Raw genomic sequence first — 19,667 nt, forward strand, 5'->3', positions numbered from 1 at the left:
ATCCAAACTGGACAAGTCATAATAACAACATCCTGCTTCTCTGCATTTCTCTTCATTTCTAGACTATTTGAATTATGATGTATCTCAACATAGAGGCTTTTAACAGAACCCTTGCTTCATAGCTCTCCTTCAAATTTTATGGCTATCATTGTGTGAGGTTCAACATGGGTTCCATCTTCAAAATTCCACAGCCAAACTGACTGGAAATTGGGCACTATAATTCTTCTATTTTTTTAATTCAGCCGATCAGCATGACATGACCTACTTGAATGGCTTGTATGATTAGGTCATGATTTTGTCAAAGCTTCAATTGTATAGATGAGACCAGCTTCTGGTTTTTAAAACAAGAACCTGAGTTGAAATTATTGCAAAGTATACAGTAAGATGACCGAGCAGGGCAGCCCATAGTGAAACAAAGACAGTGACTTCATGATCTTTACCTGAACAAATGTATACTTCACACCTCCTCTACCCTTTGCCTTATGATAAGTGGGCAATTTAAGAGTGAGCTAAGCCCACATCAGAAAACATTAAGCATTGAAGAATTCTGCTTTAGATATTTTGTCGTGCTTAGTAAAATTAAATTTAAAAATGAAAAAGGATAAAAAAAAAATAATTATTTCATGTTGAGATAAAAAATTAATTCCGAGGAGCACCTAATAATTATTTTTAATAAATATTTCAAGTTGAGATTGAAAAAAAAAAAAAAAAAAAAGAAGTAATTTATTCCCACATCATAACCTACAAGCCCATCCAAGTATGCATATTTAGATGCTTCCATATACTATTTTATCCCATTAAAACGGATGAAAAGCGACAAATAAATTATAATACCACTAACTCTGAGGTTAAGTGAAAAAAAAACATGAGTTCAAACAATTTCCACAGGATACCTATTATAGCAAATGCATATATAGATGATAAAAGTAATTCACCTACCAAAACAAGCTAATAAAAAAGAACTATGAGGTCAAACAACAGTACATGTTCTTCCTTTCATCAGTCATCTAAAAGGCAAAAACTAGAGAAAACTTTCCATAACAAAATAATCCCAAAGCATTAACTCTTTAACTTTTCATGATTATACAAATATGTCAACTCTCTAAGCTAATTCCATGCACACCTGCAGGTTCCATTAAAATTTAATTAGCGCCAACAAGATTTTTACCTGAGCCCTATCTACTATTAGATGACAAAAAATTTATGTACAGGTCACAAAGGATACAAAGAAATCTAAATGATTCAACTTCAAAGCCTAGGGCCTGCAAAATTCACAATCAGCATCAGAATGCCAAAATAATAATTCAAGCTTCATATAAAAGCAAAATTTGACCCTTTTTTTATAGGCAAAAGAGAGAATATATTAAAAGCGTCAAACGAACTAGTGCACCAGAGTATGCAGGACATCCAGAACAGGCACCAAGAGGCAAAGCAAAAATGAGGAAAAACAAAAACTACTCCATTCCTCAACAGAAACCAAACCAATCTACAAAATCAATTAAAGGCAGAATGCCTTCCTCTATGTGCACCTTGAGTCAAAGAAAGATATCATCAAGGCAAGTGCTTTTGAGACTTTGGTCTGACATCTCCACGTTTTCAAACGATCTTCAACTTCTTTCCTTCCAAATAGTCCAGAAAATGTACAAGGGAGCAGCCCTCCACTCTTTGCTTTCACCTTCTTCCCATAAAAGAGCCATGCCACCCTAGAAGTCTCCCTGACCGTGGCAGAAACAAAGGCAAAAACAACCCAGGTAATACCAAATAATGAGATCAATAACTACCATAAAATCCAAGCTTTGCCACAAAAAAGAATAATGTGATCAATGGATTCTTCCTCCTCTTTGCAAAGAGTACACTTGTTGACTAACGACCAACCTCTTCTTTGAAGCTAGTCCAAAGTCAACACCTTACCTTAAAGCTCTCCCCAGCAAAAAGTCTCACTATCCCTAACAGAAAAGGAATGGCATAGTCTAGCCCCAAAACGGAATAAAGGCCTTTCAAAGAAAACCTACCATTGTTGTCCATCATCCATACTCCTCTATCCTCCTCCCTATTCACCATCTTTCATTGGAGTCCTAACAAAAAACACTCCATAATGTCCAACTCTCAATTATTCAAATTCCTTGCAAAATGGAAATTCGAGTGTCCTTCACCACTCTACTCCAATAAATCTGCCACCCACGCCTCTTTCAACTTAGCCAAGGCAAACAAGGAAGGAAAGAAAACACATAAAAGCTCTTCATCACACCATCTGTCCTTCCAGAATCTTGCCTTTCTCCCATCACCCACAAAAAATGAGACTCTGTTAAAGAAATCTCATTTCTTTCTTATAGCTTTAGGTAACAACTCACCTCACCCCCTCCCTGATGAGGTAAAAGCAAAGGGATTAATAGGATTATTTATTTATTTATTGTATAGGAAAAACAAGAAAATATATTTAAAGAGACTGAAAAAGGTCACAACAAAAGCCACATGATACATACAAATAGCGCTAGCAGGCAAGCAAAAAGGAAGAGAGAACAAAAATAAAGAAATTATGTCTATAGCCTTTTGGCACTATCTAGATACTTCCTATATGCTTTGGTCCACCCTTTTTCTTTTTTTGGAATAGGCAAAAATAAATACTTTTTTTTGGCTTTTAGCACCTCTTCGTAATATAAATGCTCTTCTTCAATTATAAAAAAAGAAAAAAAAAACAGCACCTAAATAGAATAGGGTGCACCAAAGTACACTAGTATACAAAGGTGTTTGTCTTTCTTTCTTTTTGAGTTTTGTTTATAATGTTTTCTTTTTTCCCATAAAAAATAAAATAACCTCCTCCTTATAACACAACTAAGTTGAGATATTGCCATATGAACACCCATTTCTATTCACAATAGCTTCACCACATGACATTCTAAAGCACATCACCTCATGGATGATTGGGAATGCAAGATCATCACAGCCTGAACCTTTAGCATTCTAGCATGGGTGAAATGCTCAGGCTATTAAACCTAATCACCATGATGAGTCTGAAAGGCAAGTAACATTTGGGCATATGATATGTGGGTATTTATATTTAAAAGGTAAAAAGACAAGCAATGTTCTGATAAGAAAAACAAAATTAGGAATCAGCACCTAATACAAAAACCTAGTAGATTTTATGTCCTAAGATAGCCCAACCAGAATGGGTTTCACTGACGCATAGACAAATTAGAAACATTGAATTGTAGCGCCAGATTGGTTTCATCTTTTTCTTTCTTGTATATGTCTCTACTTCATCCACCATTACAATACATTTTTTTCCCTTACCTCTTGTTCTCGATTTGATTAATACTTCTTATATGAAACAAACACTTCATTGAGTACAAAAAGAAAGAAAAGAAAAAGGATGGATGAGCTATGCAAACCAAACAAAAGAAAGGAACTGCAAACAAAGGTTCCAGAATAACTCTTAAAACAAGTGAAACCAATTATCATAAATACCAGCAAAGAACCAGGGACCCAGATAAACACTCAGCAAGAACTAATATAGATTAGTTTCCCAGGTTTGTTTTAATTAGGATAATTATCCAACTAAGAAGAAATACATAATTATTTTCATCACATAGGCATGTTAAGTACGGTTAAGACATGTATGTTCAAAACGGGAGGTCTTGGCAAAGGCTGTCAAAGAAACCGCAAGCATTCAAATAATCTTCTGGATACAAGCCAAATGCTGGGTTGGATAATTTTAGTAGGAAGATAAAATTTAATACAAGTTGATGGCACTTCAATAATTTTATCCTAATATTCTTATTTCTTTAGATCCTAATGGTAAACTAAAAGTGACAGTAACATATCATACCAAAGCTTGCAACTTCCGTATATCAGCAACCTGGTCAGCAGATCTAGTGGATAAAGTTTCCAACTCTTTTTCCTGTTTGAAAAAGCAAATGTTTTAGCATTTCCTCTGCATGCAGAAATTATCATTTATATACAAGAAGGAAGCTCACCTTCCTCTCAAGAACACTGGATAGAGACTGCACATCAGCCCGCAGAGAGTGAACATCGGAAGCAGCCTCTTTGTATTTACGAAGTTGATTTTGCATAGTGCCCATGTTGTCAGGAAATGAAGAAAGTAGGGCTTTAAATTCTGCAATGATTTCTTTTCTTCCTGAAGTACAGATGTCCATCAGGATTGCATTATACCTTCCCACAACATTTAAGAAGGGCGCAGACATTTACAAGACGATCAAAGGAAAGCAGCATATATCTCTATACCTGGTTCTCTTGATGCCTCTTCCAGCTTAATTTCAATCAGGTTTCTTTCATTAATTTGATTCTGTATCTCTATTCTGAGCTCTGATAATCTAGAATCAGTAACTACAGAAGATCTTCGAAAAACATCAACAAAGTCATTTTTCATATTCACTTCCTTTTCCCTCCAGACAAGGTTATCCTTCTCAACCTACATTTCCAATGAAGCAATGGTAAGCATGACATCAAAATCCTTCAAGAAAATGACAGCTAAAGATATCAATGAAACTACCGACCAGCTACAACCTGTAGTTTCTCAAATAAGGCCTGATAATGGACAACTTCTGCTTTCGACTTTTCCAGTTGATCTGTTACCAAGACATAGGCTGAAGAAGACGAAATGCACTTCACATTCTTCAAAGTGTTCTGTCATACAAATATCCCCATTGAAAATATAAATGAACAGGTAGATTTCTAGTTGAGACTTCCCTGGAGAGAGTTAAAAGAGTATCTCCACAGCAAAAACAGAAAAATCAGGGATCCAGAAAAGAACCTGCAAATTAGATAGTTGCTTTAATATTCCTATCCTTTCTTCATAAAGAGCCTTCAGTTCTAGTAGGCGAGATGAAGATTGGTCCTGTGCAGGGACTTAAAACAGTTGATACACTAAGCCTTTTTAATTGAGAAATTTCCTGTACCAGAAAGAAACAGCAAAAAATTACCAATAGCTCCTTGAGTGTAGCCTCCATATCATGCAGATCTTTTTGTTTATCTCTGGCCTTATCTCCTGCAACATTTTTACTCCCCAAGCTTAAGATGGGGAAAAATGCCCCTTTAGCTGCATCTCTCTCTGCTTTAAGAGTTACCAATTTACAATTACTTTCTTCCAGCTCTGCAACAGTGCTCTCCAATTCCCCTTTAAAAGAGCAACCAAAAAGTAACAGTCAAACCTGCATACTATTTACTGACCTTTCAGGCCATAAGAATTGATGACAGTTCAGAATAGAAGCTTACTCAAAAATGGTAAACAACTTTTTTTTTAAAGGGAAAAAACACACACATGAGCACTTTATCACAAATTTTTCATTTGATGTTTTAAAAAGTTGTTTCAATGCAGTATATCTGCCAGTTTCAAAAGACTAGCTCAGATCAGTTTGATAAAATAATGTATAGTTACAACCTAAAAGAAGAAAAGAAATATAACTACCTTGTGATTCCCGAGCAAAAGAAGTTCTAGGAAGAAAAATATTTAGGAACATCATCACAAGAAATGTAAAAGATACATAATAGAGTTGTCTTCCAAGCCTTTTTGTGCTTCTTGCCCACAAAGGAGTCATGCCAACTAAGAAGAGTCTCTCTAAACGTCAAGGAAAGGACTTAAGACACTCCAAAGAGAGCAAAAAGCAACTGTCCTAGTCTTTGCACAATGAACTAGAATGTGGTCGATGGATTCTTCCTTGTTGTAGCAAATGAAACATCTGTTTGCTAAGGACCTCACCCTCTTTTAAACCTGATCCAAAGTTAAGGCCTTCCGATACGTCTCTCCTAAGCAAAAAAAACGTACCTTAGGAGGTATGCAGGATCTCCAAATGATAATCATTAGAAAGGACTGAACCCGCCACCTCCAAGGTAACATAAAGGGATTTGACAAAAAACTTATGCTCTTTAACTTTATCCAAAGCACCCTATTTTCCACATCTCTACACACCCTCTTCTCTTGAATTCTCAAAAGGAACCGCTCCATAGTATCCACCTCCCAATCATTCAAAGGCCTAGAGAAACAAGGGAATCACCCCCTTCAACTGACTAGTCCCAAACATCCACCACCCGTGCCTCTTTTGAAACAGCTATGGCAAATAGATAAGGGAAATTAACACACAATGGATTGTCTTCACACCACTTATCCTTCCAAACCTCACCCTTTGACCATTACCCACCAAGAACGAAATTCTATTACTTAAAAGATCTCATTCCTACCTAATAGTTTTCCACAACCCAACACCATACCCCTTCTTGATTTCATGAGAGTGTCACTCCCCTTCTTCTCCAAAGCACCAACACCATTTACAAAGGAGGGCCCTGCTGAGCGTAGAAAGACATCTAACACTTAAACCACCCTTCCTTTTATCTAAATAAACAACTGCCCATCTTACTAACTAAGGCTTCCACTCAAGAACAACCCCACCCTCCAAAGAAAGTCACTCTAAATCTACTCTAATCTCATTCTAACCTCGGCAAGCACAACAAGGACATAAAGTAAATAGGCATATTAGAAAGGGTGCTTTGTATTAGAGTAATCCTCCCTCCTTCTGAAATATATTGTCTTTTCCATATGATCAATCTTTGGCAAAAAAATCTCTCCTCATCCCATCCCAAGTTGTCACAGATTTAAACGAGGCACCTAAAGAAACACCCAAGTAAGAAGAAGGGAGAGTGCCTATATTACAATCAAACTTTAAGACCAAGTCCTCTAAGTTCTCCACCTTACCTACTGATAATATCTCGCTTTTATCTTAAGTGATTCTCAACCCCAAAATTGCCTCGAACTACATTAGCAACCAACTTAAATAAGTCATCTAATCATGTTAAGCCTTATAGAAGACAAGAGTATCACAACAATGAATAGATGGGAGATTTGAACCCCTATGCCACCCCTTCCCCTCACTCTACAACTCAACAAAAAACCACCACTCACATCCCTCTTGAGATGGCAACTAAGAACCTTCATAGCAATCACGAATAAATAGGGCGAGAGTGGGGGTGGTTTACCATTGACAAGGATAGAAAACCTTGTTGTCAAAATGCACCACTCTATCCAATCAATCCACTTCTCCCCAATACCTATCTTTTATGGTACAAAAAGTAGGAAGCTCCAACTTACATAATCATAAACCTTTTCAATATCAAGCTTGCAAAGCACACTAGTCTCATCACTTTTTAACATTGAATCAATAGCCTCGTTAGCAATCAACACCACATCCAAAATTTGTCTACCATCCACAAAAGCATTTTGGGACAAGGAAACCACTTTATCCACCACCTTCTTTAGTCTATTGGCCAACACATTGACTAACAGCTTATACAAACCACCAATCAAGCTAATAGGCCTAAAATCTCTAAGATCCTCAACACCCCCATTCTTTGGAATTAAAACCAGAAAAGTCGCATTTAAGCTCTTTACAACTCTACCCTACTCATGGAATTCCCTACAAAAACCTGTAACCTCTTCCTTCACAATATCCCAACTAAATTGCTAAAACACTATAGAGAAACCGTCTGAACTTGACGCTTTGTCCCTACTAAGGTTTGAAAGGGCAACAAAGATCTCATTAATTGAGAATGGCTCCTCCAGCCTTGCAGCATCCTCAACACCCAACCCATTAGAAGACAATCCATTAATGCTAGGTCTCCAATCCTTTAGGTTCAATCAAAAGATTTTGAAACGCCTGAACCAACCCATCCTTAATTTCATTCCCCTCTCAAAACTAGGTTCCATATATTTTAATCTTGGTCACACAATTCCTCGTTTTGTGAACATTAGCCATCCTATGGAAAAAAAAACCCTTGTTTTTGTCGCCCTACATCAGCACATTTCCCTTGATTTCTATCTCTAAGAAATTTCTTCCAAAAGAAACCATTTTTGAACTCCTCCCTTGCCATCTTTCTAGCTTCCACCACCTTTACCGTCAAAGCACTAGATCTCTCCTCATCCCAAAAAGTCACTTGTCACAGAGTCAACTCCTTTTTGGGATTAAAAAGAACTTCCCTCCCTTTACCTAGAAGCCAACCAATCAACTACACCTGCAATAGATATGGAAGCCAAATCTGAGCACCTTCAAGCCAAAAGCAAAAGGGTGGACAAGAACGATATGTTAAGGGTCTAGTCTCATTCTTCTACATTTTCAAATAATTTGTCATTTGTCTTTCCAAAAACTCCAAATAAGCACAAATAAGATGCCCTCCACACCTTACACTTTTCCCCACACAACATTCATGACTGCCTAGAAGAGTCACTCTAATTAAAGAAGGCAAAACCACTCCACTCTCAATAACCTTATTTTAAGAGAATGAACAGGAATCTAAGCAGCTGATTTTCTTCATTTTGGAGAGAAAGCATCAATTGGCCAAGGACCAGCCCCTCCTTAACCGATTCAACATCCAAGTACACCACCAAACCACTTTGCAAGGAAAAAAAAACCCACTTTTGTAAGGACCAATGAATTCCAAACACTTCAATAAGAAGTGCCCCTCCAGCTTCTAATTCCACACTAGAATAAAAAGATTTGGCTGAAATTTTCTCATCCTTTGGATTGTTCCAAATCAGTCTATCCTGATCATACCTCCTTGTCAAACAGTCTTGAATCCTCTATAGAAGAACTCAAGTTCTCAAGTTGGTGTTAGCTTTGAAAAAACAGTTTCTCAAGTTCTTACTTTTTATTTTTTTTAATCTCTAAGGAGGGGACCAGCTTGTCCTTTCATTACCTTGACAAAGTGGAGCCTGCTTAATGGTTAGTGATTGGGCAACTTTGTTTTCTTTTATTGTTCTTTCGTTCCTGGATTTTGTGGAATAATCTATGTACACTTCCTACATGCTAAAGATCACTCCTTTTATGTAGCTTTAATATTGCCCATTTGCTTATCCATATAAAGTAAAAAAAAAAAATCAACAAAAGGGCTAGGGATTACCTAGTTTCATTAAGGAAAAATGGTAAATAAGGTTTTGCTTGAGAGCTCCACCCATGCCAAGCCAAAGTACCTCTTTTTCAGAAATTTTATCAAGTCCAACTTGCCCTTTATAGTTGAAGATTCTGGTCCAGCGAACTGATTTAACATAATTAAGCAAAGCTAGAAGCATTGAGCTGAATTAGATGATCATGCTCTTGGTTGTTATTTTCAGGGCTTCTTCAGAAAGAATAGATGCCTGAGACTAGCTAACCAGTCCAGAGATGGTTTGTCCAAGAGGGAAGGCTAGATCCCTAGGGAATTGTGTTGTGATCGAGATCCTCCAATGTTGGTATAGGGTCTTTCTGTTTGGCAGATTAGCTTGGTTTTAGTTGGCTGTGCTTTGATTCTTGCCTTGATGCTGCTTTTTCATTACAGGAGGTTCATCCTTACTACTCCCTCCTTTCATTCAAATTAATAAATTTTCTTATCACAGTAAATTCCTTCAATGATGGAACTCTTGAATTTTCTTAGAACAGATTATGTTATATCATTTGCCCCTGTTATAGGTTATAAATTTACCTCTTAAACGTTTAAGCTCAGCCTTATTCTTGGCATCTATGTCCCGATGGCTCTGCATGTCCCTTGTGACTGATTTGTGCTTCAAGTGAAGATCACCAAATGCCAATCTCATGTTATTAACTTCTGCATGTAAATCACTGGATATCTTTTTGTTGCATAAACCTAAAAAAAAAAAAAATTGCATGATAAAGCAAAAAATGAAGGAAAACTCAAAAAAGATATATGCTTCCAACAGAAATAACATAAGGAACATATATAACCCTAACTTACCATCTTCTGGAAGTGCCTCTAAAACTGCGGCATATAATCCATCCTTCAAACACCACAGATCATTAATGGTAGATACAATATTACTTAAACTGTTCTTAGTCTTTCCACAGGATGTTGGTCTGTCTTCTTCCATCCGATCAGAAAAGTCATTTGCAGAGCAACTTTCAGTTGCACCCGTTTCTATGAGCCGGCTGAGAAAAGCATCCTGTAAGCAAGAGTTTCCATCTGACAAACAATTTAAAGCAACTTCATCAGCAAGTATAATATTTAAATAAACAAACTGGAATCGAGGAGGCAAAGGTGATTGACGCTAGAACTACATCTTCAAGTTGTCCTGTGGAACTTCAAGAATTGGAATTCAATTTGGTGATTTTTTTTTTCAAGCAGCTCTGCATATATTCTATAGCTGAGCTTCAGCTAAACAAAATGATTTGGTTCAGCACATAACCACATGCAGGTGCAGGTGCCATTTCTAACCAGAGTTTTGTGTTCAGGGCGAACAGTCAAACAAGGAGAAGGATAATCATACCTTTTGGTGGGTAAAACCTTCCCTAACGTGCAAGTATTAATGGTGAACAAGAAAACTACTCCATCGAAATTAATCAAATAATTCTGAATATACAAATGCAACAAGGTAATATGGAGAAAGAGTAAATGAATGGCTTATGTGAGCAAGCAATCCTCACCCTCTGTTGTTGAAGGAAGTTTAACATGTCGTCCAGCACTTGCTGAGTCCTTTAGGTGGACAGAACATGTTTCCAAGTTATCAACCAGCTATAGTAAAAAATAAGAGGAGTCAGTTCTCCATCAAGCAATGCACAGCATGCCAACAGTAGCCTAATATTACATTACAGGAGTAAAAGGAGAAGGTAAAAAAGGAAAGATTAACATCCATGGAAGATTACCTCTCTCCAAGTTTTATTAACCAGTGTTAATGTGGTATTATATGACTGTTGTGTCTCCTTCAGTTGGCTGAACTTATTCTCAAGAGCAGAACACTCAACCTTCTGAGCTTCTAACTTCTGTTTTAGCTTTTGATTTTGATACTGAAGTACAGCAGTATCAAGCTGCATCATTGGAGAACACCACAAGAAAAATGAAGTTCAGAAACAGTCTACTTAAATACAGCATTAAACTACATTTTGCCAACCAATCCATAGAAATTACTAAAGAAAATGATGGGAACAACATGGGAAAAATCCTTTGAAAACTTACAAGAAAAGGGGAAAAGCTGGTTTCAATGATCAAGCCTTCGACTGGGATACCAATGATGATTTGAGTTCCTCTTGGGACTTACCATAGTTTAAGTTAAGTCAAATCTTGCCCTTGAGGTATGGCTCAAGTGGTAAAAGATTGGGAAGGGTTTGTGAGAGATTCTAGGTTCAAGTCCCATTCGGGAAAAAAATTAAGTTGAATCTTTGGTCAAGGATCTAGTTTTCTTAGTTTTCTTGTTATATTAGAAAAGTTTCTCTTTCTTCTAGTTCTTAAATAATATTCCTTTCATATATCTGGTCTTAGTTTTGTAAGGGAAAGATAAGGAATTTAGAAAGTTGTTGTATTAGGAAAGAGAGTCATAAGAATCAATATAGAGGTATACAGCCTTTCAAAGTAACAGAATTTTAATAATGTTTTCAGCATCTATTATGCTTCCTTTGAGGGCATCATTGCCTTCTCCCCAAATGTGATTGCTTAGTAAATCCATGGTGAGATTGTCTAGGATCCTTCTTGTTGGCCAATAGATGCTTTCTCTGTTCAAAGCTGAAAACCTTGTTTATGTGCAACTTGTTAACCTGGACCAAACTGTTTATAGGCGAAAGCTCAAAGTCCATAGTTGATTTTATTGATTGCTTGGGTTTGGTTCGAGGGAAGGAGTAAGTTTTTATTTTCCCTTTCCTTTTTTTGGCCGTTATTGGCGGCCATTGTATACATCGTGTGTGCTTTCGTGTGCCCCTTTCTGGCACTCTTCAATACTATTTCTATTCACTGATCAAAAAATCTTATAGAAGCTCTATAGCACTGAAAATCTAAAGGTCCTAAATAAAATAAAAACAAGTGTTTCATTGGTAACAAGCTATAGAAAATGCCATTTTCGAATGCCCATAAAAACAAGTTTCTTCATTGATAACAAGCTATAGAATATGGCATTTTCGAATGCCCATAAAAACGAGTGTCTTCATTGGTAACAAGCTATAGAATATGCCATTTTCGAATGCCCAACAAAAAAGTTATATTTTTTAATAGGAAACAAGAAAGCTATTCTATGAAAGCAAAAAATCTAATAACACTGCAGACAATCAACTATTCATGCCATCCAATTACAGTATGCAGTTTTAAGAAAAGTCCCAGACACAGGCAGTTACAACACATGTTAAATGCTTAGAGCCTTGTCCACCCCCTATACTTGGTTCATCCTTTTTTGGCACTCTTTATATTATTTACTTATTTGAGAAAATACCTTATCAAGATTCAAAGCTTGAAATTCATAAAAGAGTAAAATTTTTAAATAGTTTCTAACAAAAACACAACACAAAGATACAAGCACCTTTAACTGTTTATAATAGTTTCTAAGAAAAATTAAATTTTAAAATAATTATATTTTAATCAATTAAAATGTGCTTTGAGGTTAGATGTTAATTACAAAGGACCAATAAAGTAATCCTACATGAAAAATTGAGACAAGTGTTGCCAAAGGTCCACCCCCCCCCCCTTCTTTTTTTTTTTTTTTGGGTGTGGGGGAAGAGCGGATAAGAAAACAAACTGATTTATTGCATTGAAATTAGTAAGCAAAAAAGATGAAAAATCTTTCCAAAATTGGCAAAAAAATAAAATAAAATCCAAAAGGAAATGTAAATCTTAACAAGATAACGAAATAACATATCAACCATAACCACACTTGGGGTTGCAGTTCGGGGGGTGGGTGTTTTGTAAAAAGATCCATCACTTCGCTAAATGATCTACAACTAGGTCAGCTAAGCACGGAACCCAAGAGAGAACATCCAAAGCTAATATGACATCAATAATTTAAAAGAGACATTCATCATACTTCCATAGACATCTCAAGTTACTAGCTTCTTGTAATAAATATGGTCAACCTTGAGATTGTGAAAGAAAATATTTGCTTGATATATTAGTTTTCTTTCTCAATTTTTTTCCTTTAGGGAAAAATAGTCGAGTTTAGAAAGTTGAAGGTTCAACGATAACACATAAATACCTACATATTAACAATAAATACAAGTATAAATGATTAATTGGAACTTAGAACTAAAAGTTATAACTAAAACATCAAACCATTTATTTTCAAAATTCCATAACAAACTTGTGCATTAAAATGTCATATTTTGTTACGTTGAATTTTCCAAAACTCCATAGTTCAATATTTTCATACATATGATCTTGACAAATGCCCTTTCTTTCTTGCTTTGCTTCTTGACATCCTTCGTATACAACTTATGTCCTTTGGCACGCTTTTTGTTAGGCATTGTTAATTTATTTTTTTTTTTTGCCTATCAAGAAAAAAAAATAATCTTGATGAATGCCAATATTTTAACTCTCGTGTCATAGGCAAATTAAAATATCATAAAGAAGTGTCTTACCACGAAAGGGGAGAAGGCATGCACAATATATGCACACAAAGTGCACCACAAGGTAAAAAAAAGAAACTAAGAAACAAAGGATCAACCAATACCTATTAATGTCTCATTAATTGATGAAATCTAGAAAAGAAGAGTCAGTTTTCCCCCTTCGAGGAACCATATCTCATTAAAGAGTTGTGTAGGATCTCTTGCTCAGTTTGTCTAGTTTGTAGTAGGTGTTCTTGCACCCCGTCGAGTATTTTACTATTGGGCTGGCATGGACCAGACATTGGGAAGCAACAAAGAATGGCTTGGAGAATGGCTCCTCTCTACTTGTTTTGATATATTTGGAAAGATCAGAATGACGAAATCTTCAATTACGAGGAGCTATCTAATCAGAGGTTGAAAAGAGTTTTTTTCTCAATCTCTCTAAGTTAGTTAGGGTTCCCATAGAATTTGTAGAACTTCTTTTCTTTGGATTTCAATGGCCATCAAGTTGGGCATGGATTATGACTTTTTATTTTTTATTATTCATTTCTGTATTTGGTCACAAGCCTATAGCACGTTTATCTTTTTCCCCACTAAAAGAAGTGGCAACACAGGAAATTCACATAAGAAAAGCAGAATAGGAACTTTATGCAAATAACATAATGAACTATTGTCTTTCCTACATCAAGGCATGGATGGCAATATTTCCACCATAATGAAGCTCCTTGCACTTATGTTTGGCTGTATAGAAAAATCTGAGAAAGTCCGACACCGAGGTTGAGCATGATGTGTCTAATGCTATACCTTCAAGTGCCTCTTTTTTTTCTTTGATAAGTACTATTTTTTGGCTAAATGGAATCAAACCTAGAACATCCCCATCCTCACTACCAACCCCTTGCCACTTGAGCCAAGCCTCAAGGGCATGATATTGCCTCATTTAAGGGCGAGGGCTATAAGGCCCAATTGGGTTCATAGATCGTCCAACTCAGAAACAGCATTTGCTAAAGGAAATGCTAACATTTTGGGGGGCGTAATTACCTCCGCATCCTTTTCCCCTGCTTTGTAATTTTGTTCTACAGTTTTGCTTTCTTTATAATTGAATAAAATGACTCATCAACAATAATACATATCTACAACCATAATAATCATCATCATGACTACATCAGTCATCGAGTGAGCATGTCATCAACAGAACAAACAAAAGGAACCATAAATAATCAGTTACTGCACACAAAAGGTACTCCAAAGTCCAAACCGAATGATTACCATGTATGAATGTGTATCATACATAAATACATATATAACCAAGCGGTACAGTACAGAAAATAGTAAACAAAATATGTTCTGTTTATATCAGAAAAGGCATAATAATTGATACAGAGCATGAGCATTTACACCGTAAGAAATGTATATCTGACATATTTTTCATTTTAGGGATGAATAATATCAAAGACAAAATAAAATCAAATCAAATAAAAATATTCGTAATTGAACAAAAATCTATAACAAAAAGTTAATTACAGATGCAAGAAACCTTGAAATGGATATACAAACCCCAAAAAGACCATAAAAATGGAAATAGAACCAGAAATCATTTCTAAAATTATATAAAATCAATTACCAATTTTGAGATATTACTGTCAAATGGAGAAAATGATCTTACCTTTTTATCTTCAGATACGGGCAAGAATGGCATCTTCTTAGCAGTAGCAGCCGTGGGCGACAGAGAGCTAAAGTGACGTCGTTTTCGGTCTGGTTCACCTGTGCTCCCCATGGTGAAACCACACAAACCCTAGCCCCAACAACAGCTTCACTCACATTAGGGCACACCAAAAGGCAAAACCAATATTTAATTTTTCAAAACGCTAGAAAATTAGGTCTAAACTACAATAACAAAAAAATACCGCCCACAAAACAAAACAACTGATCTTTCAAAACCCTAATTCCATAAATTTTGACGATCTCACACCCCAAAAAACCAGTCTTTTCCCAACCACGAAACCCTAAGCTTCTCACAACCTAATTCACTCTCTATCTGAAACTGTATTTGAAACTCTCTCTCTCTCTAAAGCTCACAGAGAAGAGAGAACTACTCTTTCTCTCTCTTAAACCCACTCCTCTGTCCTCTCTCTATGAATTTCAAGCAGCTGTTGAGAGAGAAAAGGCGTATGTGAACGTCAGGCTCTGTAATTTTGTGAACTTCTCAAGGGTATATTCGGAATAAAAATGGCTTTGCGCTCGAACCGTACAGTTGTTCAAGGAAGCCATGGGGATGATTGCGTCACTGCCAGTGAAAGAAGGAGACTCACTGACTGAATTTGATTAGCGGAATGGTGAAAGTACCTGTGGTTCCCTTCGTTTGACTTGATGTTTTCTTCAGTGACTTGAGATCTCATTGGCTGTTGTTTTATCCTTTGTGACCAACTTTTTCTTTTAGTTCCTAAATAAGAATGGGACTCTAGGCCTCCTACAACTTCTCCACCTTATTCATTTGTAAATGGAATAATATAATTTTAAATAAATAGAACAATATTAGATACAATTTCCCATTTTGTTTTTAAAACCTCAAAATGACATGATAATAATTTTTATATAAAATAAAAAAACTATTTAAACTTCCTTTAAAAAGTTCAAAGTAATTTATATTGTTAATATTTTAAAAAAAAAATTATATTTTATCTATAATTAAAGAAATTATCAATGCATTTGAAAATCTACTTTAAAAAATAACGTCATCATGGTTATCTAATGTAATTTGAAAATATAGTTTTCCAATTAAGATTTGGTTGAAAATATTAGCAAGTATAGTTTTGCCGATGAAAAATGTTTTAACGAGCATCCTTGAGTTTTTTTATTATTCCAAAGTTATGATTTAAAACGTTTACAATGTTTACAATTTTTTCTTTTAAAAAAAAAAAAAACTTGTTCTTACTTACATAAGTTATTTTACACATAAGCTAATATCAAAAGAGAATTTTACTTAACAATATTAAATTTTATGGGCTTGTTTGATAAAATAGCTAATCATTTATAAGTGAAAATAAAATGGTAATTCCCATTTTTTCAATAAACTTAACATAAATCAACCGCAACCACCCTTCACTTCTTTAGTACTTGTAGGATTAGTCAACTAACTTCACTCATACAAGTCAATTGAGTTCCAATCGAGATAGAAATTATTGGCTCGTCAGCAATCCTACCATTGAATAGGTTTCCCATGACTCATACATAAATCAATGCAAGGATCATGGCTCCAAGTTAGTTCTCGTTGTGGAAACAAGTGTCTTGCTTTAACTTTCTAATATCGCTTTTTCCATTGCCTTTCTCTTCCCACTTTGTAAATTGCAAGCAGCTTACATATGTTCACTTCTTTTTTTGAAATAGAGGAAGAGGAAAAGTCGACCTTAACTTTTGAAGCAATCAATGAAAGCACAAGCAAACTTCTAGTATGTATGATTAGGCTTGAGCATAAGGAACTTTCACCACACAATTGCAAAAGAAAGTTAAGATAAAGATCAATTTGAGAATAGACGATCTATGACATATATTATTTCCATGACACGAGAGAGAATCTACTTTGTGTATGAATGAGATTGTCTTTAATTTCACTTTTCTTCGATGCAAGAAGCATCGAATTGCATGTGAAAAGCATGATTGTTTTATAATATAAATTTTAAACCACTTAAAACTAACAATCTATGGTAAAATATCGTAAGTGAATTTTAAAATTTTATAACTTTTTTATTTATATTTATGTCTTTTGTAAAACAAAGATTTCTATTATTAAATAATTTTATACTAAAACGTGTCTTCATTTAAATTAAATTTTTTATTATTAGATCCTTTATGTAATATAATTAAAATTCTAAAAAAAAAACACTTATTTTAGTTTACATATGGGAATTATATTAAATCATACTCCATTTTTAATTGGATTATGTTGAATTTGAATTCCTTTTATAATAAAGTATTTTATTTTTTGTTATTTAATATAACAAAATTAGAATTCCAAATATACTCTCCTTAATTCATTTATAAGAACTATTTTTTTATTGTAGAGTTTATGAAAAATCTGATAATTATAATTATATTTATATTTCTTTAAATGATTTTAATAAAAAAATAAAAACGATGAGGAAATAAATTAACAAATTATTTTTATTTATTATGAACTATTTATGTTATACAACATTTTTTTCTTTTGTATTGTGATCTTTTACTTTATAATTTATGATTACATTTACTTTATCTCATTTTTATGTCATCCAAATAGAAAAGAATAATTTTCCTTAATATTTTTTTCATTAAAGATCTTTTTTTTTTTATAAAGAGTTATAAATAGATTTATATCAATATGGATGATCATCTACAAATTCCCATAATATGATAAATTATCATATTTCATTACACCCCTTCTTGATAATCATAAGAATATTATCTCATTAAAACCTTACCAAGAAAAACCAAGAGGATAAACCTTAGTGAAGGAAATAGTACAATATTCTTCAAATATTTTGACCGTTGTGATTGTCTTGTTAAAAACTTTGCTAGTACACCCAATTGGATAAAACTTGAAAGAAGAGAGAAAAAAAAGTGCATTATATCCATATTAGCATTCTCCCCTCCCATATAGACATGACTATAATATCTTTAATACTTCAATTGATAGATCTCTCAATCTTCATATTATAAAGTCGTATCTTAACTTTTTCAATGTAGTTAAAGACAATGTCTTTTGTAAATAAATTTGCTAAATTATTACATGACCAAATTTGTTGAACATCAATTTCACCTTTCTCTTAAAACTCGTGAGTATTGGAGAATTTAGGAAAAATATGCTTGGTTTTATTACCTTTTATGAATCATCCTTTAATTTGTACAATACAAGTAACATTTTCTTCATATAACTTGGTAGCATTACCTTTGATGAATGGTAGCCCATATGTTTTCTGAATATGCTGGACTATTAGCCTTAGTCATACACATTCACGACTTGTTTCATGAAATACAAGAATCTCTTAATGATTTGAAGAAGTGACTACCATTGTTTAATTGATCTTCATGATGTTGTAACTACTATAGTTAAATACATACTTGTTTAAGATTGAGCTTTGTAGGGATCTGAAAGATAGTCAGCATCTGCATATCCAAGTAACTAATATTTTTATCCTTTCGAATAAAATAGACCATGCCAGTTGGTCCATGAAGATATCGTAGTACATGTTTGACTTCGTTCCAATGTCTCCAAGTTGGTGTATAACTATATCTTGCAAGCAAGTTAACAAAGAATGTAATATCCAATTGTGTACAATTTGTAAGACACATCAATGCACCAATAGCACTAAGATATAATACTTTTATACCAAGTACTTCTCTATTATCTTATTTTATGACATAATGAGTCTTTTTTCACTTCAAGTAAATGAACTACCAACAAGAACTTAATGGATGTGATTTTCCATATAGAAGCGCTTTAAGACTTTCTCTATATGTGTTGACTGATGGACTAGCATTCTATTTGGAAAGTGTTCTATCTACAAGTTGAAACAAAATTTTGTTTTTACAAGATCTTTCATTTCAAATTATTTCTTCAAATAATTTATTGTTTTTGTGAACTCTTTAGAAGTCCTAATAAGATTTAAGTCATCAACATACACTACAATAATTGCAAAACTGGTTTTTGATTTCTAATTTAAAATATATAGATATATAAAGTTATTTACACACCCATACTTTAGTAGGTATTCACTGAGGCAATTGTACCATATACGTCTAGATTGTTTCAATCCATATAAGGATCATTATAACTTGATTTGGTATATGCTACAAAGATTTGTAATATTTGCTTTGAGTAATTTAAATCATTCAGGGACTTTCATAAAACCTCGATAAATGAATGTTCAACAAATTAATAACCTCGCATAAATAATAAAGTCTTTTGGTTTGAGCTCGAATCATTGTACTAAATTAATAACATCGTTAAATGCATAAGATAATAATATTTCTAGAATTTCATAATATAGTATTGAGTAACTTTTTATAACTTTTATTTTCTCAAGTTACTTATTCTCGAAATCATCACATACTTGAAACCTTTTTATTTTTTGAAAAACCTTTTTATTTTTTGGAGCATTAAGTTTTAACACCACTTCTCTTCTTTTTAAAAGTCTTTCTATCTTTTGCAATTAATAAATTTTTATTTTTTAGTTTTTTAAGCTTCCGTGTATTAGTTTTTTTTTTTAACCAAATACATTGTTTTTAAATTTATGGGCTTATTACACTTTACCCACCCTAACCTATAGTTTGTTTTGCATATTGTCCATTTGAGTTCAAAATCAAGCAATGTACCCTTCATCCTTTATTATTGCATGCAAT

General features: G+C 34.1%; 1 protein-coding gene across 1 annotated transcript in view; it reads right to left on the minus strand.

Annotated features, from left to right (window-relative positions):
* LOC100241021 (E3 ubiquitin-protein ligase BRE1-like 1) overlaps nucleotides 1-15,483 on the minus strand; it is a 36,204-nt gene extending 20,721 nt beyond the window's left edge. Inside the window, exons 1-11 of the mRNA XM_010663057.3 lie at nucleotides 14,956-15,483; nucleotides 10,638-10,799; nucleotides 10,419-10,506; nucleotides 9,733-9,957; nucleotides 9,463-9,624; nucleotides 4,941-5,134; nucleotides 4,772-4,855; nucleotides 4,525-4,644; nucleotides 4,243-4,429; nucleotides 3,975-4,135; nucleotides 3,827-3,898 (exon numbers count right to left, since the gene is read on the minus strand). Of these exons, the coding sequence (XP_010661359.1) occupies nucleotides 3,827-3,898; nucleotides 3,975-4,135; nucleotides 4,243-4,429; nucleotides 4,525-4,644; nucleotides 4,772-4,855; nucleotides 4,941-5,134; nucleotides 9,463-9,624; nucleotides 9,733-9,957; nucleotides 10,419-10,506; nucleotides 10,638-10,799; nucleotides 14,956-15,066 (1,566 nt within the window). The 5' untranslated portion in view covers nucleotides 15,067-15,483. The remainder of the gene's footprint in view (nucleotides 1-3,826; nucleotides 3,899-3,974; nucleotides 4,136-4,242; nucleotides 4,430-4,524; nucleotides 4,645-4,771; nucleotides 4,856-4,940; nucleotides 5,135-9,462; nucleotides 9,625-9,732; nucleotides 9,958-10,418; nucleotides 10,507-10,637; nucleotides 10,800-14,955) is intronic.
* Nucleotides 15,484-19,667: the final 4,184 nt, after the last annotated feature.

Source organism: Vitis vinifera, chromosome 15, assembly GCF_030704535.1.
Source record: "Vitis vinifera cultivar Pinot Noir 40024 chromosome 15, ASM3070453v1".
Classification (NCBI taxonomy): domain Eukaryota; kingdom Viridiplantae; phylum Streptophyta; class Magnoliopsida; order Vitales; family Vitaceae; genus Vitis; species Vitis vinifera.